The 27,116-nt window shown below is 42.3% G+C and overlaps 1 protein-coding gene across 6 annotated transcripts in view; it reads right to left on the bottom strand.

Annotated features, from left to right (window-relative positions):
* The window catches only part of MPP7 (MAGUK p55 scaffold protein 7), a 354,373-nt gene that overhangs the window by 141,576 nt on the left and 185,681 nt on the right, over positions 1-27,116 (bottom strand). For all 6 annotated transcript variants that reach the window (XM_075062267.1, XM_075062269.1, XM_075062266.1 and 3 more), the window contains one exon: positions 6,383-6,460. In XM_075062267.1, coding sequence (XP_074918368.1) covers positions 6,383-6,460 — 78 coding nt within the window. The remainder of the gene's footprint in view (positions 1-6,382; positions 6,461-27,116) is intronic.

Genomic DNA, 27,116 nt, shown 5'->3' with positions numbered 1-27,116 from the left:
TATAACAGCAGAGGGGGGACGCGCCTCTCCTCTTGTCAGAAGGCGATGACTGCTGTGGGAAGTTTGTGTAACCCACGGCATCTATCTGAGATAGCTCTTTATCTTCCGCAGGGTCCAGAACGTGGCATGACCGCTCAGCGGTTCCTTTCTAGCCCACGAGTGGTCTCTTCGTCCGGTAACTATGTCCATTTCCTTTCGGGCCGGTGGGGATTTCCCCGAATCGACCTCTTCGCGTCCCCCAACCGAAGTGCCCCCTGTTCTGCTCTTCCGCGGTGTGGTCTCGAGCGGCTCTCTGTCAGCACGCGTTCCTCCAGCTTGGTCGACCCCACCTCCTCTATGCCTTACCCGCCGTTTCCCTTGGTGCACAAGTCCTCGTAAAGCTACGCAGGACAAGGCCCGGCTAATTCTCATCGCCCGGAGCTAGATGGCCTCAGCCCACTGGTAGCCCCACGCTGTTGGACCTGTCCATTGCAGTACCCAGTTCCACCTGCGGTCATTCCGGACTTGATTCCCACAGACCACGCGGCTCTCCACCGACCTCCGGTCCCTCACCTGACTGCTGTGGCTCCCTGGCTGGTGAGGCTCTGCGGCAGCTGCGCTGTTCCACCCCGTGCAGCAAGTGCTCTTGGGAGTAGGAAACCTGCAACCAGAGGCTAGCTACTGGCATAAATGGAGAGAGCTTTTCCTGCTCCCGGTGTCTGTCAGCGAAGGACTGTCACCAGCTCAGGTTCCCATCCAAGTGCTACTGGATATCTATGGCACCTTAAACAAACAGGCCTCGCGCTCTCATCCCTCCGCGTCCACCTAGCGCCATTTCCTCCTTCCATCCAAAGGAGAAGGCTATTCCTCCGCCTTCTCTCTCACCCTATGGTCCGAGTTTCCTCAAGGGCCTGGAGCGCCTGTATCCCCAGGTCCGCTACTCCGCCCCCATCTGGGACCTCAATCTGGTTCTCTCGAAACTAATGGCCCCTCCTTTCGAACCCTTGGCAACCGGCTCTCTGTCCTGTACCTATCGTGGAAGGTAGGCGTTCCTTGTCGGCCATTACATCTGCCAGGAGAGTCTACAGAGCTCAGCGTCTGGTGGCGGAACGCACCATACCGTATTCCATTAAGACGAAAGTACAACTCCCGTCCGGCATCCGGCCTTTCTGCCCAAGGTGGTCTCCCCCATTCACCTAAACCAGGACATTTTCCTTCCCAGTGTTTTACCCAAACCTCATGCGTGTCTCCGAGAGCAGCAGCTGCATTCACTTCGTATTGGTTCTCGGCTGGGCGTTTTACATTAGCCAGCACCCGACCCTTCCGAAAGACCTCCCAACTATTCGTTTGCGTCGCAAGATCAAGGATGAAAGGGTCACCCTGTCTCATCGCAAACAATATCATCCTGGGTGACGGTGCATCAAAACATGCTATGCCTGGCTCACACTTCTCCAGGGCGAGTTACGCTCATTCCACGAGTGCGCAAGCGTCCTCCGGTTATGCTCCTCGCCCGTAGTTTGCCTGATGACAAGACACTATGTCGTGCAGCCACGTGGTCGTCAGGTGCACACTTTTTCTGCATTACGCTTGTGCAGCGTCCGGGACGATCGGTTCTTGGCCTGGCTGTTCTGCATTCAACAGTCTCCAACCTCAACCCACCGCCTTAGGTAAGGCTTTTAGGATTCACTACTTGGAATGAATTGACAAGAACAAACACTCGAGAAGAAAAGCACGGTTAACTCTCCTTTGTAACTAGTTGTTATTCGAGATGTGTTGCTCATTTCATATCCACACCACCCTCCTTCCCCACTGTCGAGTGCCGCAAAAGGAACTGAGGAGCGGGCCGGGGTCGGCAGGGGCATATATACCCAGGCTGCCGGCAAAGGTGCCACGAGCTCAGGGGCGCTTGCCGACCCGCGGCGTGGTGCTTAGGGAGAATTTCTTTCCGCAAAAGTGCCAGCGGCGCGCCCTACACTACTTGTAGATGAAATGACAGACGACATTACTCGAAGAACGAACAGTAAAAGTGGTAACCGCTTTCCCCAGGGAAGGTTTGAAAAATCCACTTTCCTGATTGGTCCTCTGGTCAGGTGTTTGGTTCCCTTTGTTAACCCTTTACAGGTGAAAGAAACATTAACCCTTAGCTATCTATTTATGACAGGAGGGGGGTTAATGTAAGGGGTTATTTCTGTGTGACCTGGGCGGTGTACTTTGGGTATATGTTGTTGCTATGACTGATCACCTGAATACATGGAGGATTGCAGGAACATGAGTCTCAGAGATGCTCTTCTGAAATTCTCCCTTTTAAGGGAATTGATGCATCTTATCTAATACAATCTTCACCTAATTTTATAGAACGCAACCACTACAGAGAGGGGAATATAAAGCAATCCTAAGAAACAGAAAACCAGAGCCAGAGATAGTGGAAAAGGAGAGGCCAGGCCAGAACAGAGGTAGAACAGAGAGGGGATACTGGGGTCAAGACATTTGGGGGTTTAGAGCGACAAAGTTGTGAAAGCCTTTACATCAGCACAATACTGGTTCAAATAACAGTTTTAAAGGGATCTGGTTTCTGAGTGAGCATTTGTATTATGATAATATATTTTCTGTAGTTTTTGATTTTATGTTAACCACACAGTATAGTCTGAACACCATAGCTTTGTGATAAAGTGTGTACAGGCCTCTGGCATAAAAACTTTACCTTATAAGAAATTGAGGTAGGCATGAAAATGTTTAGATTAGAAGCCTGGTTGCAACTGCTTCCTTCATAATGCCTATCAAAAGCCTTAATACCAATCATAAGAGTAAAAACAAACTCATAAAAACACTTAGTATTTTTGGGAGCACTGTTCCATGTTTTTCTTATTTCTTATTCCTAAGAATATTTCCTTGTTTTTCTAATCATAAAACAGTTAATAACCCGCAGCAGGAAAAGAACCATTAATTGAAAATCTGTTGAAACACAATGTCTGTTAAATTGCTAATATGCACTGCTGTTGTAGCCATGTCGGTCCCACGATATTAGAGAGACAAGGTGGGTGAGGTAATGTATTTTACTGAACCACCTTCTGTTAGCGAACAAGACAAGATTTCAAGCTACACAGAGCTCTTCTTCAGGTCTGGGAATGGTACTCAGAGTGTCACAGCTGACTACAAGATTGAACTGATAGCACATATTCTAAGGGACCATTCAAGGTGAAGAGGCCCATTAATACATCTCTAGCCATAAGACAAATTTAAAAAGAGGGAGGGGGCTTACAGATTGTTGTAATAAGCCATAAATGCCGTGTTTGTATTAAGACCATGATTTTTAGTGTCTAGCTAGGTTATGGATTTAAGCTCCCAGGCTTGTCTTTTGAAAGTGTTATGCAGGACTCCTTTGAGGATGAGGATGGATTGGTCAGATGTAGAGTGACATGAAAAACACCTGCAGGTGAACACTTTTCACTAAACAGTCACTCTATATCTGACCTATCTGTCCTCTTTCTCAAAGGAAATCTGAACAACACTATCAAAAGATCAGCCTGGACACTTAAATTCATAACTTTGCTAGACATTAAAAATCATGGTCTTAATAAAGACATGGCATTTATGGCTTATTACAACAATCTGTAACCCCCTGTCATGAACAGATAGTTAAGGGTTAATTCCTCTTTTACCTGTAAAGGGTTAAGAAGTTCACATAGCTTAGCTGACACCTGACCAGAGGAACCAATGGGGGGACAAGACGTTTTTAAACAGAGAGGAGGGAAATCAGCCTTTGGTCTGTTCAGAAAAGTTTGTGCCGGAGTAAAAGATCCAGGAATCAGCCATCTAACATTTCTTAAAAGTAGTAAGTATTTAGAGAAGGAACGCATTAGATTATGTTTATTTTCTTTTGTGACGTTGTTTTGCATAGAGGGAGAATCAAATTGGGTTGCTCTGTGTAACTAAGGTTTTGCCCAGAGGGACATCCTGTGTGTTTTGAATCTGTTGTCTGTGAGAGTAGCTTGCATGCTAATCTCACAGAGATATTCCTTTCACCCTTTTTCTTTAATTAAAAGTCTTCTTTTAAGAACCTGATTCATTTTTCCTTGTTTTAAGATCCAAGGGTTTTTTGGATCTGGGCTCACCAGGAATTGGTGGGAGGTGAATCAGTCTCAATCCTTCCAGGAAAAGGGAAATAAAGACTGGGGAAATATTTGCAGGGAAGACAGAGTTTCCAAATGACTCTCCCATAAACGTTTGTTTAAACTATTTGGTGGTGCAGCTACTAGATCTAAGCTGATAAATAACCTTAGGAGTTATCTTATGCAGGTCCCCACATCTGTACCCTAAAGTTCAGAGTGGGGGTGACACCGATACCCCCTCTTTTTGTCCTGTGGTCACAGGGGTATTAATAGCCACTTCATCTTGAATGATTTCTTAGAATATGTGCTAACTACTTATGTTAAACTATCTGTTCAATCATGTATTTAGCTGTGATGCTTTTAGTATCTTTCCCAGACCTGAAGAAGACCTCTGTGTAACTCGAAAGCTTGTCTCACTCACCAACAGAAGTTGGTCCAATAAAAGATATTACCTCACCTACCTTGCCTCTGTTATATCGCTAACATGCTCCTAAGTCCTTGAAGGCTTACTAGTTGTCAACTAGAGTGCCAAAAATGTAATGCAACTCTAATCCCCCAATTCCATGTACTTTAAAGTTATGCAAAATATGTTGTGTACAAGTTAGTTTACAATCCCATAAAAATGTACTGATAACATATTCACACACACAAAAAACTGGGTTCTGCTCAGCTTGAATTCAGTAGAACACCACACCTTACAGGAATGGGCCCATAATGTGAACTGTTCAAATTACACAAAAAGAATGACAAAAGTACTAGAAACCCTAGGTATCAACCAAAGTCAAATCTTAAAAATTACCATTATGCAGAAATCACAGAATCACATCTCTAATGCATATACTTTTTGTAGAACATATATTATTAATTTTTCATTACGTATTTAGTGTAGTAAAGATCAATGGCCCAAATTTTCAGAACTGAACAGAGATTTGGAGTGCCTTATTTCTTGGTGCCAAAACTAGAGACATTTTAAAGGGACCTGATATTCAGAGAGCAGGTGCTCAGCACTTCTGAAATCAGGCCCATTTCAAGTGCTTTAAGTTGTGCACTCAAAAGATAAAGCACTCAAACTCTAACTTGCTTTACGCTGTGTGACAAGAAGTTAATGAACAGAATTTTGGGAGTACATTTTTATGACCTTTCTAGTTTTCAAAATAATTATTTGCCTAAATGCAGTTACTTCAAAGGAAACATTGTTAATCTCTGATGCCACAGCAAATTTTTTATTATATTTGATACATCATAGGATGCAGATATCCTCTTACTGAAACATGATTAAATTCTCGTAAATTGGCTTTTTCAATGTTTTTCAATGTTTCAAACATAGTGATATTCTTGATTTTGTAAGATATGTTGTAATCCTAAATATGTCAACAGTTTCATGCCAGATAAACAAATACCTTATTTAAAATGTATGGGCATTATATAAGAACAGTAACTAAGCATTCAAAGAGCATTTATGAAATGCAACAAGATTCAAAGCCTCCGTGTTTGAAATTAATCCTAAAACATATTGCATTTATCAAAAAAAAAAAACTGAAATCACCAATTACAACAAAGACTGATGGATTTCACTTAAACCACAGTTTAATAAACATTTCTCTCTCCATCCTACCTCAGGTTCAGTCATAGTTTATACAGGTGTGTACAAAATTCATCTGAATCCTAGAATTGACCAAATAGCAAGAAATGACAAGCTGGATTTTTTTTTCGTTTAAAATAAAAATTATAGTAACAGGAAATTAACTACTCTATCAATGCCGACCACTTCTATAATTTATTTTTAGTTATAAAGGTAATTTGGAAAGCTCTAATATCCATAAATCACTACTATTTTTTTTAAACAGGTATTTTTTTGGACAAGCTCTCCTTTTTATGTATTTCATATGCCTCGTTCCTGTAGTATTATCTGTCATTTTTCTTGTCCTGTCAACAGTACAGCTATCTCATTTGTCTTTATTTTTCCAAAGCATTCCTCTTGTCTGTGACCTTCTCAAAACACTAATAGTTGAAGCTTTTCCCTCCCAGTAGAATTCCAATCTGAAATTTCTATTACATGGTTACCAAAGCAGAACAAGAGGCTATCTTGCCATGTTTTTACAACAGGAAAGTGAATAAAAATCAAATAATATCAGCAATAAGCCCAGTGATGACAGCACCATTGGAAACATTTGCAGCTTCTTATGATTTCCGCTCAGAGGATTACATTTCATATGTTTGCACTATGAGGAGTTCTGCTTGCAGACAGTTTTTTGGGAGACTTGGTACCAGTGATCTCAGCAGGGGACACTTACATCATCTGCCAAGGCTGCTGCACCATGGAGTATGGGTACAGGGCTCTGTTTTTCAAAGTAATGCAGTTTCTCATGAATCTGGAAAACAATTGCACAAAAAAGATAAGTATGCTTAGTAGCAAAGCAAATATGACAACACAGCCGTACTAAGTTAACTGATCTGTTGGGTGTCCGTAACTAAAGAAACATCCTTTTATAAATCTGTAGGTAGCAATAATGTCGATGCAATTCATCAACCACCTCCGTTGAAGTGTAAGAACATGAAATCAGATGGAAAAAATGTTCAGAATGTAGACCAACCCACAGAAAAACTAAACATTTGTGATTTTCCCCTCAGTTCTCTATGCCTGTATTTCTGACATATTGCTTTAAGTATCTATTACATTGCTGATGAAAATACAAAGCATAAAGTGTTTATCCCTAAAATGGATATAAACCTCCCATAAATTATAATTTATTAAGTGGAATAATAGCCTGCCACCCACATTTTGACAGACAGTTCAGTGGATTTGCTGCAGTCGTTAAAGTAATTCAGAAAGAATGACAAAGTAGTGTTAATATGAACCTCAACAGTGCAGGAAAAAGTTGTATTTCAGCAAATTAAAATACTTTGATTTTATTATAAGTTTTTACTGAATAGTGTTGCCAAAATTTAAGAAGTTTCATAATTGTAAAATGCAATGTTCTTTGATTTTTTCAAAAGGAGAACATACATATCATTTAAATACTTTCTCTCCATCCATAAGAGAGGCATTTATTTTAAGTAGAATTTCCACTGCTAAAAATTAAAGTAGCCAAAATATTTTTTGAAAAGCCTTTAAAAATAATCTTCCTATCTTTGAAAATATTTCATATTACTCTTTTTTTAATTTATATTGTTCACCATTATATTTAATTTATATTGTTCACCATTGTATCACCATTATCTAGACACAAATAAAATAAACAAAATAAAAAGATGATGACATAAATAACCTAAATTATCATTAACATGTAAAAACATCTAACCCACTAGAACGCTGTCCCCACTTCTCAGCACAAGCATGGACTCCAACCAGTAGAATCAGCTACAGAAGCACCCAAAGCAGAGACTGCTGCGCTGGTGGGAGGGGTTACAATAAGGCCCAGCCACGGCCACTCCTCTCACAAGCAGCCACCTCCCCCTGGACCCAGAATTGTGCAGGGAAGACTCTAAGCACACTCTGGGGGCGCTAGGACTCAGGTAGTGTCTCCTTCCACCCCATCCCCCAACCATTCAGCCTTGGGCATAGATTTCCTGCTACGAAGGCAACCAGTGCAACAAATCTTCTTACTTTAATATTTGCCTTTGTACCACTCAAATGCATCAGTTATACCTATGTAGAAAATATTTCATACATGTGATACCCAGGGGTGAAAGTAACAAAGGACTTACCGGTACGCCGGAGTCCTGAGCGGGGGTGTGGCCTCAACTGGAAGGGGCATGGCCTCAACCGGAAGAGGCAGGGCCTTTAAATCACCCCAGATCTCAGGGACGAATTAAAGGGCCCGGGGCTCCAGCCACCGCGGAGCTCTGGGCCCTTTAAATCACCTCCCAAGCCCGGCTGCCAGAGCTCCAGCAGGGATTTAAAGGGCCTGGGGCTCCCTGCAGTGGCCGAGCACTGGGCCCTTTAAATCCCTGCCTGAGCCCAGCTGCCGGAGCTCCGGCAGGAATTTAAAGGACCCGGGGCTCTCCAGAGTGGCAGGAGCACCGGGCTGTTTAAATCCCCGCCCGAGCGCATCTGCCAGAGCTCCAGCAGTACTTTAAAGGCTGGAGCCCTGGGCCCTTTAAATCACTGCCGCGGAAGCTGGTCCAGTCCGGCACAGTGTACTGGCTCTTGCCGGTATGCTGTACCGGACTGGACTGGCTTACTTTCACCACTGATGATACCTCAATACTCAACACTAATGAAAATTACAAGAGGTTGCATATATTAAAATTGCAGAAGATAACTGAATAACAGAAAAGATAGTGAAAACGGAACCATTCAGTCGTATCATCACTACCTGACTGGGGAGAGAAATTAAGAGATACAGGGTAAGACAAAAGAGAGATTTTCAGCAGAAATATTAAATAGAGAGTGGATGAAGTAGAGAGATACACAGGGAGGCTGTCCCTGATGGCAGCAGCAGCAGCAAAGAAGAAATCTCTTGCACCAGGGAGGTAATAACTGGAAGATCAGATAGCTGGCAAGTACTACATGAGAGAAGAGAGCTACATTATATAAAGGCAGCTTGTAGCAAGTCCATGTAAGGTTTTTAAAACCTGGGGAGGCAATTCTGAACTGAATTAGGAACCTGAAATGGCAAGTTAATGAACTTGTACTTCTTAAAAAGCCAGATGTACTAAGATGAACAGAAAATTTGTCATGTAAAACTGCTCCCTTTATAATTCTTTAACGAGGTAGGCACATTTTGATGTAGTTTTGGTCATTAAGGTAGACTCTCCAACTCTGTGTAAAGACAGGAGACAGGGCAAGAGGGTCTACCAATCTAAAATTCAGCATTGTCTTTTTTATTGTGTTGACATGCTTAATCAGTGCTGATAACAGAATTGACATTTCTGGTTCAGTAACTGCTGTAGGTAAGGCACACAGCTCTGATTTAGTAACTAACATGATTTGCAGTATAATCTCTTCTCATATGAAAAAAGTATTTCCATTTTGTTTTCTCCAGTATACATATAATTACATAAAAAAAACAGGTTAACTACCTTTTGTAACTGTTGTTCTTCGAGATGTGTTGCTCATGTCCATTCCATTCTAGGTGTGTGCATGCCCATGTAGATAGTTGTCGGAATTTTATGCCGTAGCAATATCCATAGGGCCTGCTCTGGAGCCCTCTGGAGTCTCATACTTATGCGCCGGTATATGAGGCACCGCCAGCTTTATGCCCTCTCGGTTCCTTCTTGCCAGTTAACTGCGACAGAGTGGTAGGAGAGTGGGTAATGGAATGAACATGAGCAACACATATCTAAGAACAACACTTATGAAAGGCAGGTATCCATTCTTTCTTCTTCAAGTAATTTCTCATGATGATTCCATTCTAGGTGACTCACAAGCAAAATCTCCAGAGTTCACAGTAGTGCAGTTTGCAATACTGCTCTACCAAAGCCCACATCATCCCAGGACTGCTGGATGATTGCGTAACTGGACATGAACGTATGGATGAATGATCAGGTAGTGGCCCTGCAGATACCTTGAATAGGCACCTGGGCCAAGAAGGCTTCTGATGAGGCTTGTACTCTGGTTGACTGAGTGGCTACAATTGCCAGCGGTAGCACTTTTGCCTGCTTATAGCAAAACCTGATGCAGGCAGTGATCCATGATGAAATTCTCTAAGCAGACACAGGAAGGCCTTTCTTTCTGCCTGCAACCATGACATAGAGCTGAGTCGACTTACGGAACAGCTTAGTCCTTTTAACATAAAAGGCTATCGCTCTCCTGGTTTCCAGAGAGTGTAGTCTATACTTCTCGTCTGACTTATGAGGTTTCAGAAAGAAGACTGGTTAGAATATGTCCTGGATAGTATGAAACTGCAAAACTACCTTGGGCAGAAAGGCTGGTGTGGCCACAGTTGAACTTTGTCCTTATAGAACAAAGATAGGGTGGCTCCAAGGTAAGTGCTCTAATTTCAGAGACTCTACAGGCTGACATTATCGCCACCAGGAAGGAGATGTTCCATGAGAATAGCAGAAAGGAACAAGAAGCCAACGACTCAAAGAAAGGACCCACGAGCCTTGACAGCACAAGGTTCAGGTCCCAAGGTGGTACAGGGTCACAGATTTGAGGTAGAGCTGCTTCAGACCTTTTGGAAACTGGACCGTCATGTCATGAGCAAAGACTGATGCCCTGAACTGGAAGGCGTAAGGCAGAAATAGCTGCCACGTGGACTTTGACTGATGAAAGAGAGAGGCTCTGGGGCTTGAGGTGCAGAAGATAGTCCAGGATCAACTAGAGTGAGGCCTGTTCGGGTCAAAGAGTTTGGTCCATGGCCCAATACGTGAACCGTTTCCATTTGGCCAGATAAGACGCCATTGTGGAGGGCTTTCTGTTAACCATCAGGACCTGCTGAACGCAGGCCAAGCTTGTCTGCTCTTCCACAGTCAACCATGCAGCAACCAAGCTGTCAGGTGCAGAGCTACTAGATTTGGGTGCAGTAGCTGGCTGTGGTTCTGGGAAAGCAAGTGCAGCCAGAGCGGCAGTTGTAGCGGAGCCGCTACTGAGAGCTCCGGCAGCGTGCTGAACCAGTGCTGGCGAGGCCAAACCAAAACTATCAGGATTACCTTTGCCTTGCCCTGCTTGATCTTCATGAGGATTCTGTGGATTAAATGGCACTGGCAGAAAGGCATACAGCAGAGTCCTCAACCACGAGAGCAAGAAGGTGTCAGATAGGTAGCCTCTGTTGATCCTGCGAATTGAGCAGAAGATGTGGCACTTCTTGATTTTAAGTTCACCATGGGAGTCTCCCCCCTCTGGAAGATTACATTGACTACTTCCAGATGGAGTGACCAGTTGTGGCGAGACAAGAAGGTCCTGCTGAGATGATCTGTTAACACATTCCTGGGCCTCGGGAGGTGTGAGTCTATGAGATGAATGGCATGTTGCACACGAAAGTCCCACAACCAAAGAGCTTCTTGGAAAAGGGCTGACAAACAGGCTCCGCCTTGCTTGTTGATATAAAACATTGTTGCATTATTGTTTCAGGATTTGTACCACCTTGCCCCTCAGGTGAGGATGCCTGGCAGGCGAAGCACACCACTCTGAGCTCTCTGACATTTATGTGTAGAGTGTTCACCTTGTGAACAGTAACCTTTCATGCTGAAATCACCAAGGTGAGCTCCCCAACCCAGGTCCAAAGCACTAGAGACCAGAGTCACCAACAGGGATGGAGCCACGAAGGGAACATAAGTACAAGCTGTCATGTGGCCCAACAACTAGAGGCACATGCAGGCGGTAGTGGGAGATCAGGTTGGACATAGTCTGGAAATGGGCCACCAGGAGAAAGGCTCTGGCCTGCACAGAGTCGAGTATCTCTCCTATAACTCTATACGCTGTACAGGGGGTCAGAGTTGTTTCTTTTCATTTATTAATAGACCCAGATTGTGACAGGTGGAGCGCACCAGATTGAGATTCCTTTGCACCTGGGCTTGAGACCGTCCCTTTATGAGACAGTTGTCAAGATATGGATAAACCTGTACCCCTTGACACCTCAAGTGGGCAGCTATGGGCTCCATTCACTTTGTGAATACCCTCAAGGCAGACGAGAGCCCGAAGGATAGTGCTGTGAACTGGAAATGGTTCTGGCCCATCACGAAGCAGAGAAACCATCTATGCCCGAAGAAAACGGAAATATGAAATTATGCATCCTTCAAGTTGAGGGCAGTGTACCAGTCTCCTGGATCCAAGGAGAGGATGACAAAGGCTAGGGAGACCCATGCAAAATGTCAATTTCTTGAGATATTTGTTGAGGTGATGAAGCTCCAGAATGGGTCTTAGACCCCTTTTGCCTTTGGGATTAGGAAGCATTGGGAATAGAACCCTTTCCCCCTTCACATCGTGAGGGGCCTCCTCTACTCCCCCAGTCGTAGGAGGTGTCCACCTCCTGGATGAAGAGCTGCTTGTGAGAAGGGTCCATGAAGAGGGTCGGGGAAGGTGTTATCGGGGGGGGGGGGTAGCATGGGTGGAAGATGCTAGAGAACTGTAGGGTATAGCCTAACGCTACTGTGTTTAGCACCCAGAGGTCTGATGCTACTTGGGCCCATGCAGCCAAGAAGTCACACAAATGGTTTGAAAACAAATGGCGAGATGGACTCAGAAGTTTGACTGGGGGATCGTCCTCATGCGCACCATCAAAAAGCCTGCTGAGGGCCCCCTTGATGTCAAACGGAGCCAGACTGAGCAGGCAAGGGAGATGAGGGGTTATTTAAACGCTCTATTTTGAACCTTTTTCCTGTTGCCGGGGTCCCCAGAATCTGAGTGGCGGCAGCAGTGGCTGCCCAAACTGGTTCCTAGTAGCTCGTGGCATGTAAAGACCCAGTAAGCATAATGTGGCCCGAGAGTCTCTTAGTCCATGCAACCTTGCATTGGTCTGCTCCAAAGAGAGAGCATTCCCTTGAAACAGGAGGTCCTGAATGGACAACTGCATCCCTTGAGAGAGCCCCAAGGACTGCAGCCACAAACTGCACCTCATGATCACAGCAGAGGCCATGGCCTCAGGGGGGAACAATAGCTCAGTGGTGTGAGCATTGGTCCGCTAAACCCAGGGTTGTGAGCTCAATCCTTGACGGGGCCACTTAGGGATCTGGGGCAAAAATCAGCACTTGGTCCTGCTAGTGAAGGTAGGGGACTGGACTCAATGACCTTTTGAGGTCCTTTCCAGTTCTAGGAGATAAATAAAAATAAATTAATTGGAGATATACCTATTTATTTTTTAACCCTGGCTGCTGAGTCCACTGGATCCCATGTTATATGGAGAGAACCTTCACCACTGCCTTTGCCCACCCCCAAGATGGTAGAGAACTCAGCACTGAGGTCCTGGAGAAGGGAATGCTTAAATTTATTAAGGGAGTACCACAAATTGAAATTGTATTTCCCCAAGAGGGCCTGGTGGTTCACCATTCGCAGTTGGAGACTGGCTGTCAAATAAACCTTTCTTCCAAAACGGTCTGATTTTTATGTATCCTTATTTTTAGGTGTGGCACTTGCCTGATCCAGCCTGTCCCTTTCGTTCGCCTCAGACACCACTAATGACCCTGTGGGCAGGTGGGTGTACAGGTATTCAAACCTCTTGGCAGGGTTGAAGTACTTCCTTTCCATCCTTTTGGACGTTGGCGGTATGGAAGACAAGGTCTGCCAATGGGCCTTGGGTATTCTCAAGACCCTTTTGTTTACCGGGAGTGCAACTTTACCCAGGGCTGCTGCAGTTAAAACGTCAAATAAGGTGTCTGTGGGCTCTGCAAGCTCCTTGGCCTCCAGAACCAAGTTAGCAACCATCCTCTTTAGTAGATCCTGATGTGCTTTAAAATCATCGGGAATGGCAGAATGAGATGGCCCTGCTACAGCTTCATCAAGGAATGAGGATGATAACACCACAGGGGGAGGGGCTGTGTCAGTCTCCCCCTCCGGTGAAGTTTCTTGCTGTGACAGTATTTGCAACCTGTGCAACCTTAATTCAGCCTCTTTGTGCATATGCATTACAATATAGTCTTCACTTACATGATGACATACTCTTTTTTCCATTATCAGAGGGGTAGCCGTGTTAGTTCTGGATCTGTAAAAGCAGCAAAGAATCCTGTGGCACCTTATAGACTAACAGACGTTTTGGAGCATGAGCTTCGTCAGATGTATTCACCCACGAAAGCACATGCTCCAAAACGTCTGTTAGTCTATAAGGTGCCACAGGATTCTCTGCTGTCTTTTTTCCATAGGTCCCTGCTTCTTTCAACCCAGAGGATCAATCTGCACAGAGGAAGAATCAGGATTGTATAGTAAAGGCAGCTGGTGACTATAAGATCACAGCCTCCTATGTTGTAAAAGCTGGAAGGTATGTAGTGAATGAGGTAGAAGATTGCAGGAACAGAAAGGAGAGTCTCATGGTTAAGAGTCTAATGCTGACCTGGAGAATTAGGTTCTATCCGTGGCCCTGCCATACCGTTTGTGTGTAATGCCAAGTCACTTAAACCAAACTTTTCAGAGTTGTTCATCAGTTGTTTTCCTCTGGGTGTCCAATTTGAGACCATGCTCTAATTTGCAGAAGAGGCTGAGCACTCACAGCTGCAGCTTAAGTCAATGGGACCTGTGCTCGATTATATAAATTGCTATATAATGCCAAGAACTCGGAAAAATCAGGTCCTAGGCATCTCAAATTGGGAACCCAAAATTAGGGGAATCTTTTTAATCTGTGTCCCACCTCCCCATCTGTAAAATGGGGATAGCATCACCCTCTAATACTTAGTGTGACCAGATGTCCCGATTTTATAGGGACATTACCAAAATTTGGGGCTTTGTCTTACACTGCTGCATATTATCTCCCCGCCTCTCCTGTCACGATTTTTCACACTTGTTATCTGGTCACCCTACTTATACTACAGGGGTCTTCTGAAGACAAATTAATGTTTGTGATAACATAGTGGATAATATAGTAATGAGCACCACAGAAAAACATGAGGAAGTTGATATTTAGATCTTCATAGCAGGCTTTGAATAGCATGCAGTAAACAAGGCCCAAGGCCAGACACTGAACAATGAAGATAAAAACAAAGCATTGAATAGCTCCTCATCAAGTTAGCACAATTCATGATGTGCCCTTAATGAAGAAGGGGCCCTGTGGATAAAAAGTATGTGATCATGTAATTAAAACCTGTATACTTTAAAGGCGGTAGTTATCTTACATGCGTCTGACGAAGTGGGTATTCATCCACGAAAGCTTATGCTTCAATACATCTGTTAGTCTTAAAAGTGCTACAGGACACTCTGTTGCTTTTTACAGATCCAGACTAACATGGCTACCCCTGTGATATAGAGACTAACACTCATCACAGTAATTTCAAAGAATATGCAGCAGCAAGATTTGGACAAAGTCTGGATGGGCAGGGCATGGAGAGGAGTCTAAAATGGTCCCCAGGCTACAGGGGAGGGAGGAAGGATTGTTGTTGGAGACAACATCAATAACTAAGGCCTTGTCTACAGTAGAGGGTTAAGTCTATGTACGTTATGCAGCTTAAGTTACATAAACTTCCGTAATTTAAGTCGCCATAGTTTACATTGACTTAACAAAATATCTACATTGCGCTACAGCTTCCACCTCTCGTTGACGCGGAGTACTGAAGTTGACAAGAGAGCACTGTCCCATCAACTTACTGAGTCTTCACCAGACCTGCTAAATCGATGTTGCTACATCGATTGTCGCAGTGCTGATTTAGCCCATAGTGAAGACAAACTCTTAAGAATTTGAAGGAGTGGAGTGGCTTGAGGAAAAAGATCAAAAGTTCAGTTTTGGCTTTGTTAAGCTTAGATTGAAATGAGACATCCAGGAGATGATCTGAGACAGAGATGTGAAGACGCAGGATTGAATGGAGGAAAACAAGTCAGGAACGGAAAGCTGATGTGGGTAATTCACCTCTCTGAAGGCTGGTCTTCATTACAAGGAGATTGACACTACTGCAATCGAAGCAGCACGGGTCAATTTAGTGAGTCTAGTGAAGACCTGCTGAATTGATGGCAGAACATTCTTCGGTCGACCCCAGAAGAATCGGTCGACCCCAGAAGAATTCGGCCGACCCCACCTCTCCAAGAAGAGTAAGGGAAGTCGACCGGAGAGCGTCTCCCATCAGCACAGCACAGTGAAGACTCTGGAGTAAGCTATGCCAAATCCAGCTACGTTATTCACTGGTAGTGAAGACAAGCCCTTAGACATAATAGTTAGGTCAATGGAATAATTCTTCACTGACCTAGCTTATGCCTAGATCAACCTAGCTACATCACATAGTGCATGATGTTTTACACAATCCTGACTGAAGTAGCTAGGTCGACTTATTTTTTAGGTATAGACCAGACCACAATGTTTGCACAGTACAGATACTCATTACACATATATCTACTTGTAATACAACTCATTTTTGCAGCCATCACATCTTTGCTCTGTAGGGGAAAAAAAAAATGTCATTTGGGTTTGAGCACTGATAACACACTGCTGAATTTATAAAGAAACTGATTTACTACGAAGGCCAGAAAAAGGTGTTTTAGGTCTCTGTGAAAAGGAAATCTGCTCTTTGACAGAAATTGCAGTATGGTTCATTGTTCCATACAGTATATTTGTATTCCACACTCCTAAATGGCACATTGTTAGAAGACAGTTTGACAAATGCACTTAAAACATTTCTATTTCAGCTATTTAATTCATTCCCGTCTTACAAACAAGGTACTTTGGAATCACTCAATATATGCTGAAATATTTTTATCCTTTATTTATTGTTTAATTTGTATAATGTTGGCCTTGATTTTTTCCTTCTTTTTTATCAATATTGACTTCTGTTTTAAAACATTTTTTCTCGATTATCTATGTTGGATTTTCTACTCTTAATTGTACCCTTTATTTTCATTTAGCACTAGGAACAAAGTAATAACACTGACGTCTAAATAAGTATGAAAGAGCATTGTAACAAACCTGAGACTAATATATTAGCTATTCTATTTTTGCAAGGTTAAGCAGAACAGAATAAGTACTGTCTACAACCCGACTCCTTGTAGAGTTTCTTAAAATATTTATCTTTCTATCAGAAATACTTTTCACTTTGAATTCATTGTTCCCTACATAACAAAATAAAGCTGCTATTATATGAGCTTTCACAGTCTTTCATTCAAGTGCACTTTTTTGTCAGTAGTAAGAAAAAGTTTTGATGACTTTGCTTATAGGAAGAGGGTCCCTAGGTGGATAGAGGAAGTTCAGACCAAAGCCAAACAAGTCACACTTGCTCCAAAATAAATTTTCCTGCCCCTTCAGGGCCCAACACCCTACACCACTACTGTATTAAAGTATTTTCAAAATTGTTTTTTTATACTTTTAGCCCCAGACTTCTTAGGACTTCTTTCCTTTCAGAACATTTCCAAATTTGAGTAAATCTATTCTCTTGTGTGAGCTAAGGACATGAAGTCCTTGAAACCAAAACATATTTTTGTATAAGTTCTTAAGGAGCAGAACACTGACAAACCTCTTCTGCTTTGAAACCAGTGGTTCTCAAATTGGAGTCCATGGCATCAGGGTTAAAGTACTAGGATTTTTTTAAAAAAACATCATTAAGAGAAAGTATTCTGATGAGGCACAGCAGATTGTCTGAGTAGCCATCATTAAAGCATCAGCAGTAGTGAATGAACTGCCTTACCAAAATCAAACCTAAGATGAAATTGCTATCTAGTTCCAGTGCGGAATTATTTTGAGGGTGTTTGATTCATGTTATCTAAAATAAATTATCCCAACTCTCTTTCTCCCCACCAAAGTGCAGTGAAGGCTATAATAAAGACTAATATTTACCTTAAATTTGGGGAAACAAAATGCAATAAAGTGTTTACCTAAAACAGGACTCCAGTTTACCTTCTATCACCTTTTGTTGCTTCTCACCTCTCCTTCCCCTATCTCCAGAAAGTGAGAATCCACTTTCCGCAACAGGAACTTTTAGATCTTTCACTTGTTGTAACCATGTTTCCACTTAACTTTGAGAAGGATGCAGATATAAATTAAATCCGTGAGTTAAAAATATATTTTCTCTATAAATCATGAGCCTAGATATTAAAAAATAATAAACTGGGCTGATAAAAACATAATTTAATTTAATTTCTTCCCACAAGACAACAATTATGGTTTAACATTCAGAGAATAAATGTGAGAAAAATAATTTAATTAAGAACAAGGTACATTATATCTATAACATAGAATCATAGGACTGGAAGGGACCTTGAGAGTTCATCTAGTCCAGCTCCCTGCACTTGTGGCAGGACTAAGTATTACCTAGACCGTTCCTGACAGGTGTTTGTCTAACCTGCTCTTAAAAATCCCCAGTGATGGAGATTCCACTCTTCTTAGGCAATTGATTCCAGTGCTTAACCACCCTGACAGTTAGGAAGCTTTTCCTAATGTTCAACCCAAACCTCCCTTGCTGAAATTTAAGCCCACTGCTTCTTGTCCTATCCTCAGAGATTAAGAAGAACAATTCTTCTCCCTCCCCCTTATAACGACCTTTTATGTACTTAAACTGTTATGTCCCCTCTCAGTCTTTTCTTTTCCAGACTAAACAAACCCAATTTTTTTAATCTTCCCTCAGAGGTCATGTTTTCTAGACCTTTAATCATTCTTATTGCTCTTCTCTAGACTTCCTCCAATTTGTCCACAACTTTCCTGAAATGTGGCGCCCAGAACTGTTGTTGACTCAATTTAGCTTGTAGTCCACTATGACCCCCAGATTGCTTTCCGCAGTACTCCTTCCTAGACAGTCATTTGCCATTTTGTATGCGTACAACTGATTGTTCCTTCCTAAAAGGAGTACTTTCCATTTGTCCTTATTGAATTTCATCCTATTTACTTCAGACCATTTCTCCATTTTCTCCAGATCATTTTAAATTTTAATCGTGTCCTCCAAAGCACTTGCAATTCCTCCCAGCTTGTTATCACCCGCAAACTTTGTAAGTGTACTCTCGATGCCATTATCTAAATCACTGATGAAGATATTGAACAGAACTGGACCCAGAACTGATCCCTGCCGGACCCCACTTGTTATGCCCTTCCAGCCTGACTGTGAACAATGGTAACTACTCTCTGGGAATGGTTTTCCAACCAGTTTTGCACCCATCTTATAGTAGCTCCATCTAGGTTGCATTTCCCTAGTTTGTTTATGAGAAGGTCATGTAAGACAGTATCAAAAGCTTTACTAGTCAAGATGTACCATGTCTACCACTTCCCCATTATCCACAAGGCTTGTTACCCTGTCAAAGAAAGCTATCAGATTGGTTTGACATGATTTGTTCTTGACAAATCCATCATGACTGTTACTTATCACCTTATTATCTTCTAGATGTTTGTAGACTGATTGCTTGATTATTTGCTCCATTACCTTTCCAGGTACAGAAGTTATGCTGACTGGTCTGTAATTTCTTGGGTTGTCCTTATTTCTCTTTTTATAGATCGGCACTATATTTGCCCTTTTCCAGTCTTCTGGAATCTCTCCCGTCCTTCCATGACATTTCAAAGATAATCACTAATGGCTCAGATATCTCCTCAGTCAGCTCGAGTATTCTAGGATGCATTTCATCAGGCCCTGGTGACTTGAAGACATCTAATTTGTCTAAGTAATTTTTAACTTGTTCTATTCCTATTTTAGCTCTGATTCTACCTCATTTTCACTGGCATTCACTATGCTGAATATCCAATCACCACCAACCTTCTTGGTGAAAACTGAAACAAAGGAGTCATTAAGCACCTCTGCCATTTCCATATTTCCAGTCATTGTTTTTCTGTTATTATCTCCCCCACCCCACCATTTGAGTAACGGTCCTACTCTGACTATGGTCTTCCTCTTGATATCTATATCATCTATCTATATCAGTTTTTGTGTTTGTGCTCGAGCATGAGTTACACATTCCACTCTAAGAATATGGTGGGTGCATAGCATTGCCAAAGAGTCAATGAACTGATGGAGAATAAACCAGCTTTTGTCAAACTTATGCAACAATTACCATTATAAAAATAGTAATGCTTGACATTAGATAGCACTTTTCATTCAGAGATCTCAACACACTTTATGAGGGAGATTAAATACCAGTTTTCCCATCTATAAAATAAAACTAAGGAAAAAAGCAGACTGATCAAGGCCATAAGGTGAGTAAGTGGCAAGGCTTTGAATAGAACCATGGTCCAACTCCTAGCCTACTGACTTATCTACTGAATTGGCTGCTCTCTACAGCTGCCGTTTAAGATGTGACAAAAAGTGATAAAATTCAAAAGAATTATTTACAAGGCAAAGATTTAACTTTAGATTACTGTCACTCAGGTATCTATGAACACACTCTAGTTTTTTGCTTGCATCTCAAGCATCTGATTAGAGCAGTTCTTTTCCTTCACCTGGCATTAACCCTAAGGACAATTTAAATTCTTTAATTGAAATTTTGCCTCCCCTGTAATCCTGGAGTTTTCAATTTGCCGCTCAATATATTCTATTTAACTTCTCTCTGTTAAAAGGCCATCATTAGAGTATTTTCACTTTGTCTGGGAACACAGAGACTGCAGATCTCTCAGATAGAAGTCATAATGTAATTTTGCACATCCGCAAGTAGAGAGAAGACAGCCTTCATCTTCCCTTGAAGTCCGAGTAATGTAGGTCCCCTAACTGAGCCAAGCTTCAGTAGTCCAGGAAATAAGCTCAGGAATGGTGAACCTTGTTGCTGAAGTATATGTGCACCTACTTCTAGGATTCGGCGTTCTAACATCAGAGAGTAAGTGGCAATAGTGTGCAGAAAAATATTTTGACTATTTTAAAAACTGTTCCATTCCTCTTCTGAAGAAAGATTATGCCTTTTAAATTAAGCAACGCAGCCAGTTTTTAAAAGTTGGCCAAATAACCAGAAATGGATTTATTCCCCCCGAATACATAGTGAGATAGGAAAGTTAGCCTAAAATTGCAATCAACATGACCTTTTAAACTGTAAATGCTCATGCCCAAATACCTCCAAGCAAGGAATGCACTGAGTCACAGGCTAAAATGCTATGCTCAAGCACAGATCACAAAGGACGTCTCCTCTCAAATGCTGATCCAGCACCTAGTACATTTTGGGAGCGGGGGTAAGGGCTCTGGCTGGGGGTGAGGACTCTGGGGTGGGGCCAGAAATGAGAAGTTCAGGGTGTGGAAGGGGGCTCCGGCTGGGGCAGGGTTGGGATGTGGGCTCTGACTGGAGGTGCGGGCTCTGGGTGGGGCTGGGATGGGGATTTGGGTGTAGGGGGTGCTGCAGGGTGTTCAGAAGGGATCAGCCTGGGTCTGTTGGATGGGGCACGGGGAGGGCTCTGGTTGGGGGTGCAGACTTTGGAGTGCGGCCAAAAATGAGTTCAGGGTGCAGGAGGGGTTCCAGCTGGGGGGGGGGGGAATACTCCGGCTGGAGGTGCAGGCTCTGGGGTGGGGCTGGAGATGAGGGATTTAGAGTGCAGGAGGGTGCTCCAGTCTGGTATCGAGGCGTTCAGAGGGCAAGAGGGGGATTAGGTGGTGCAAGGGTTGGAAGTGGGAGGGGTCAAAGGGTACAGGCTCCAGGCAGCACTTACCTCAAGCAGCTCCCGAAAGCAGCGGCACATCCCACCTCCAGCTCCTACGCGGAAGTGTGACCAGGGCAGCTCTTCGCGTGCCCTGTCCACAGGCGCTGCCCCGCACTCCATTGTCTGCAGTTCCTGGCCAATGGGAGCTGCGGGGGAAGCATGTGGAGCCCCTGGCTGCCCCTAAATGTAGGAGCCAGAGGGGAAAATGCTGCTGCTTCGGGGAGCTGCAGCACGTGCACGCAGAATGGCCCCAACCCCACTCCCCAGCAGGAGCTCGAGAGCCTGATTAAATTGGGTGGTGGGCCGGATGTGGCCCATGGGCCGTAGTTTGCTCATCCCTAAATTAGCTGTTACCACTCAATTGGACCTTGGAATCATTGTGAATAGTTCTCTGAAAACATCCACTCAATGTGCAGTGACAGTCAAAAAAGCAAACAGAACGTTGGGAATGATTAAGAAAGGGATAGATATGATATATTGCCTCTATATAAATTCATGGTACCGCCCACATCTTGAATACAGGGTGCAGATGTGATCACCTCATCTCAAAAGAGATATATTGGAATTGGAAAAGGTTCAGAAAAGGGCAACAAAAATTATTAGGGGTATGGAATGGCTTCTATCTGAGGAGAGATTAATAAGGCTGGGACTTTTCAGCTTGGAAAAGAGATGACTAAGGTGGGAGATATGATTGAGGTCTATAAAATCATGACTGGTGCAGAGAAAATCAATAAGGAAGTGTTATTTACTCCTTCTCATAACACAAGAACTAGGGGTCACCAAATGAGAGTAATAGGCAGACAGTTTAAAACAAACAAAAGGAAGTATTTCTTCACACAATGCACAGTCAACTGTGGAACTCTTTGCAGAGGATGTGATGAAGGCCAAGACTATAACAGGGTTCAAAAAAGAATTACCATATATACTCGTTCATACTCAAATATTTTGGTAAAAATGTGAAGCATCAAAGAGCGGGAGCTGGCTTATAAATGGGTCTACACCAAAATTTGATGATTTTAAACTCTATGGAATCATTGAATTGAATATCTAATACATTATTGTTTTGTTTACCTGGAGCATCTGCAGGCATGGAGCCCCTCAGCTCCCTGTGGCCACGGTTCGCCATTCCCAGGAGAACCGCAGCCACGGGGAGCTGAGGGGCTCCAGGCCTGCAGACCTTCAAGTAAACAAAACGTCCCAACCCACCAGTGGCTTACCCTGTCAGGCCAAGAGCCAAAGTTTTCCAATCTCTGAAATATAGGGTTGGCATAGGAAAGGGTCATACAGTTTTTGCTATTTTTATCTATCCATTTTGGGGGGTCAGCTTATAAACGAATGGGCTAATGAATGAATATATACGGTAGATAAATTCATGGAGGATAGATCCATCAATGGCTATTAGCCAGGATGGGTAGAGATGGTGTCCCTAGCCTCTGTTTGTCGAAGTTGGAATGAATGACAGGGAATGGATCACTTGATGATTACCTGTTATGTTCATTCTCTCTGGGGCACCTGTCATTGACCGCTGTTGGAAGACAGGATACTGGACTAGATGGACATTTGGTCTAACCCAGTACGGCCGTTCTTATGATCCCTCGGGAAACAAACTTGCTTGATGATGATTCCATGTTTACAATTACATTTTGAGACCTATCAGTTGGCTAGTTTTTAATCCATTTAATGTGTGTCACGTTAATTTTATATTGTTCTAGTTTTTCAGTCAAAATGTTATACAGTACCAACTTAAACACCTTACAGAAGTCTATTACATAAACATTATTACCTTTATCAACCAAATCTGTAATCTCATAAAAAAATCATCTAGTTTGACAGTATCTGTCTTCGATAAATCATGTTCATTTGCATTAATTACACTACCCTCCTTTAATTCTTCATTAACTGAGTCCCATATCAAGGATACCATTATTTTGCCCAGGATAAATGTCAGACTGACAGATTTATGATTACTCAGGTTATCCAATTTACCCTTTTTAAAAACTGGCACATTAGCTTTCTTCCAGTTTTCTGGAACTTACTCAGTGCTCTAAGACTTATTCAAAATCAACATTAATGATCCAGTGAGCACCTCAGCCAGCTATTTTAAAACTCTTGGACGCAAGTTATCTTCACCTGATGATTTAAACATGTCTAACTTCTGCAGCTTTTAGTAGTACCAATGAAATGGAAAGAGTGCTATCACCACCATATGAGAAGACTATCATCTGTTTTCTTCCCTAAATACAGAACAGAAATTGAGCACTTTGGCCTTTTTTCATTACTATTGATAATTCTACCATTTCTATCTAGTAATGTACAAATACCAGAGTCAGGATTCTTTTTATTTCTAATATATTTAAATAACTGCTTACTGTCCTTAATTCTGCTTGCCATAGATTTCTCCTGGTGCATCTTGGTTTCCTTCATCAATTTTCTACAGTTCCTAACTTCTGATTTACATTCATTCCTATCAACTTCCCCTTTCTTCTATTTGTCACATATTATTTGTATTTGTTACAGCTGTCTTCACTGCCCTCTAAACCAGATTGTTTTTTAAACCAGTATGGCCTTTTTCCTCAATGGTGGCTTTTTTGGACATCTAGCAAGGTGTTCTTAAATGATTCCTAATTATCTTTCACATTTTTCTGATTAAATTTTTTCTCCCAGACCATCTGGCTCATAATTGTTTTCAGCTTTATGAAACTGGCCTTATTAAAGCATCAAGTATATATTACTGGTCTGGACTTTATTCTGCTTGCACATTATAAATATGATCAAGTCATGCTCATTTTGTAAATAAGCTACTATTTATTTTTAGATCTGCGATCAGTTCCCCATTATCTGATAGGACAAGGTCTAATAAAGAATTCTGCTGTATTGGCTGCAGCACTTTCTGAATTAGGAAATTGTCATCTATAATGTTCAGAAATTTCAGGTATATTTTAGTACAGGCAACATGAGACCTACAGCATGAGTCACTCAAGCTGAAGTCTCCCATGATCTTATAATTGTTTTTTTCCTACACATAATAGACAGGTGCATAAACAAGTGGTTCCTTAGTGTGATCTAGTGGTCTGTATCATATAGGAAACTAGTATCCCATCTTGTGCACTTGTGCATTATCTGTTAGGACACTGACCCATTAGAATTCAAGATCATTTTCTTCTGAGTTATCAGTGACTCGGAAACATGTAATGCCATTTCTGACAGAGTGCCACTCTCCCTTCTCTTTTGCCTTTCCTTAATAGGCAATAACCATTCATTTTAACATTCTAACCATGCAAATCATCCCACCAGGTTTCAATAATACCAACAGTTAGAGCCCTCTGTGGATACAAATTTATACCCATGGATATAAATCGGTATCCACGCAACTGCAGGGCTCTCCCGGGAACCGCAGTGGCGAAAGATGCACAACGTGGGGTCGCAGCTCCCAAGAGCCAGCGCCCTGCACTGGCAGCTCCTCTGGCACAGCTGTATTGATCCCAGCCCCACTGGTAGCTGTCCCTCATTGCACTCTTGTGCTCAAGTGGCATGTGCATCCCCAGACAGGAGACGCAGAGAGTTGTGTGGAAGAGATGGGGGCAGGGCTGGGGATGGTATAAGTGCGCTGGAGTTGCTGCTGGCACAGGGTGTTGCCTCCTGGGAGTGGCGGCCCCACATTTTGCTCCTTTCAACCCTGCGGTTCCATGGATACCCATTTATATCCTCAGACTTAAATTTTTATCTATGCAGGGCTCTACAAATAGTTAACTAGATTGAATTTATGCTCAGAAATGAGCAATTCTAGTCCTGCTTGTTTGTTACCTAGGCTTCTAGCATTGGTGTATAAGCAATTCAAGAATTTCTTCTCATGTCCTTTGGTTCTTTGATTAATTTTGTTCTTAACATTTTGATTTTGTGCTGAGTGCTCATATCTTCCCTCTTTTTACCCTCCCATTTTGCTATTAGTTTAATCTCTCCTGACTACTCTAGCCAGCCTGTGCTCAAGGAGATGGTCCTCTTCTATAGAGGTGGAGGGCAGCCAAACTATACAGATCCCTCTCTCCTTAGAAAGTAGACAAATGTTCCACACAATCAAAACCCTCCATCCTTCAGCACTTACCTAACATTACATGTGACTGATTCTAGATGCTCTCACTTACCTGTCTTCCCTCATTTGTTCTCCTCTCAGTTGACTTTGTGACTCCAAATAACCCTACTGAAGCAGCCAAATGTCAGATATCTTTATAATATTTTCATACAAAATACCTTGAGAAAAACTGCTATTTAACTTTGCGAGAGCCATGAATTTATGATGATCAGAAGAAAAAAATTTCCACCATACTTCAATACCACATTCCTGCATTAAATGTTTTCCATTTTTAGGAAGCCTCTACAAATTTTCCCCCAAATACCATCTTAACACTTCCTCTACGGCTGCTTGATTTTAAATTTTAGTAAATAAAGACAAATTACTTGGAAACATGGTATATCACTAATTCAAAGCCTTAGAGAGTCAAATGTATAAAAAAAATAATTAAAAGAAGCAGATTTCAAGTAGACTGAACTGGAAAGGAAACCTCAGTTCTGTTTTTAAAATCTGAAGTAAATAACTTGAAGGGTTACTATATATGTATATGTATTTATTCTAAAAGCATGTTTTTGAAAATAGTACAAGTAGAAAATAAGTATTCTTATATACCCTAATAAGAGAAGATCGCATTTGGCTTAGAATTCAAAATTCTCTACTTACAAGACTTTTACTAGGTATTCACACAAAAAGTCAACTTTCTTCATTATTAAGCAAAACAATCACCTTCAGATATCTGACACTCAGAAGATGACAGATTTGAATACTGCAATGAACAACTTTGATCTAATTTTAAAAGGAACAGAAGTGCACCATGTTTTCTTAAAGTAATAAACAGAAAAGGGAAGAAATACTCAGTTGTAATTTTCTATCCAGCTTAAGATGTGCTCAAGAACAGAAAGACCAGGTCAAGAGCACTGAATTTGTTGCCCTTGGGACAGAAATCTGAAGCATGTAATTTGAGATTCATTATCTTAAGTCCTTCAATATACACAAGTATCCCTGAGACATTTGTGGTTTTTATGATTTCTGGTAAGAGGACTAGGAAGACTGCTTTGTTGAATGATTTGCAATCATTACTACTAGAATGGCAAACAAAAAGCCAATGGCCCACTACTTTCAACTTACTTTATTCTGATGCTTTGATCAGCAAAATAAACAAAGAACCATGACATGAAGATTGAAAGGTGGATAAGGAACTGGTTAAAGGGGAGACTACAATGGGTCATACTGAAAGGTGAACTGTCAGGCTGGAAGGAGGTTACTAGTGGAGTTCCTCAGGGATCGGTTTTGGGACCAATCTTATTTAATCTTTTTATTACTGCCGATTTAAAGCGACTTCAGTAACTAAACATGCTTAGGGGTTGGTTACAGGCAGTGGGGTTGTGAAGATTCTGTGCCTGCGTTGTGCAGGAGGTCAGATAGATGACCAATAAGGTCCCTTCTGACCTTAAGTCCCTATTGAAAAAAAAAAAAAAGACACACATTAATTTAATGTTGCTTTTTGTGCTGAGTGAGTCATGTTAATTTGCATGCCCAGAGCCAGTGGTAACATACTCTGAGCTAGCTGGGTACGGGGGGGGGGGGGGTTCCGATTTAAAGCGACTTCGTAACTAAAATGCTTAGGGGTTGTTCAGGACAGTGGGTTGTGAGTTCTGTGGCCTGCGTTGTGAGGAGGTCAGATAGATGACCATGAATGGTCCCTTCTGACCTTAAGTCTATTGAAAAAAAAAAAAAGACACACTTAATTTATGTTCTTTTTGTGTGGTAGTCATGTTAATTCTCATTCCAGAGCCAGTTGGTTAACTACTCTGAGTAGCTGGGTACGGGGGGGGGGGGGCGCCCGGTGGCCTGGGT

This window comes from Chelonoidis abingdonii, chromosome 2 (genome assembly GCF_003597395.2).
Source record: "Chelonoidis abingdonii isolate Lonesome George chromosome 2, CheloAbing_2.0, whole genome shotgun sequence".
Lineage (NCBI taxonomy): Eukaryota > Metazoa > Chordata > Testudines > Testudinidae > Chelonoidis > Chelonoidis abingdonii.
Note: the sequence above shows the minus strand (reverse complement) of the source record. Positions and strands in the feature narration are given on the sequence as shown.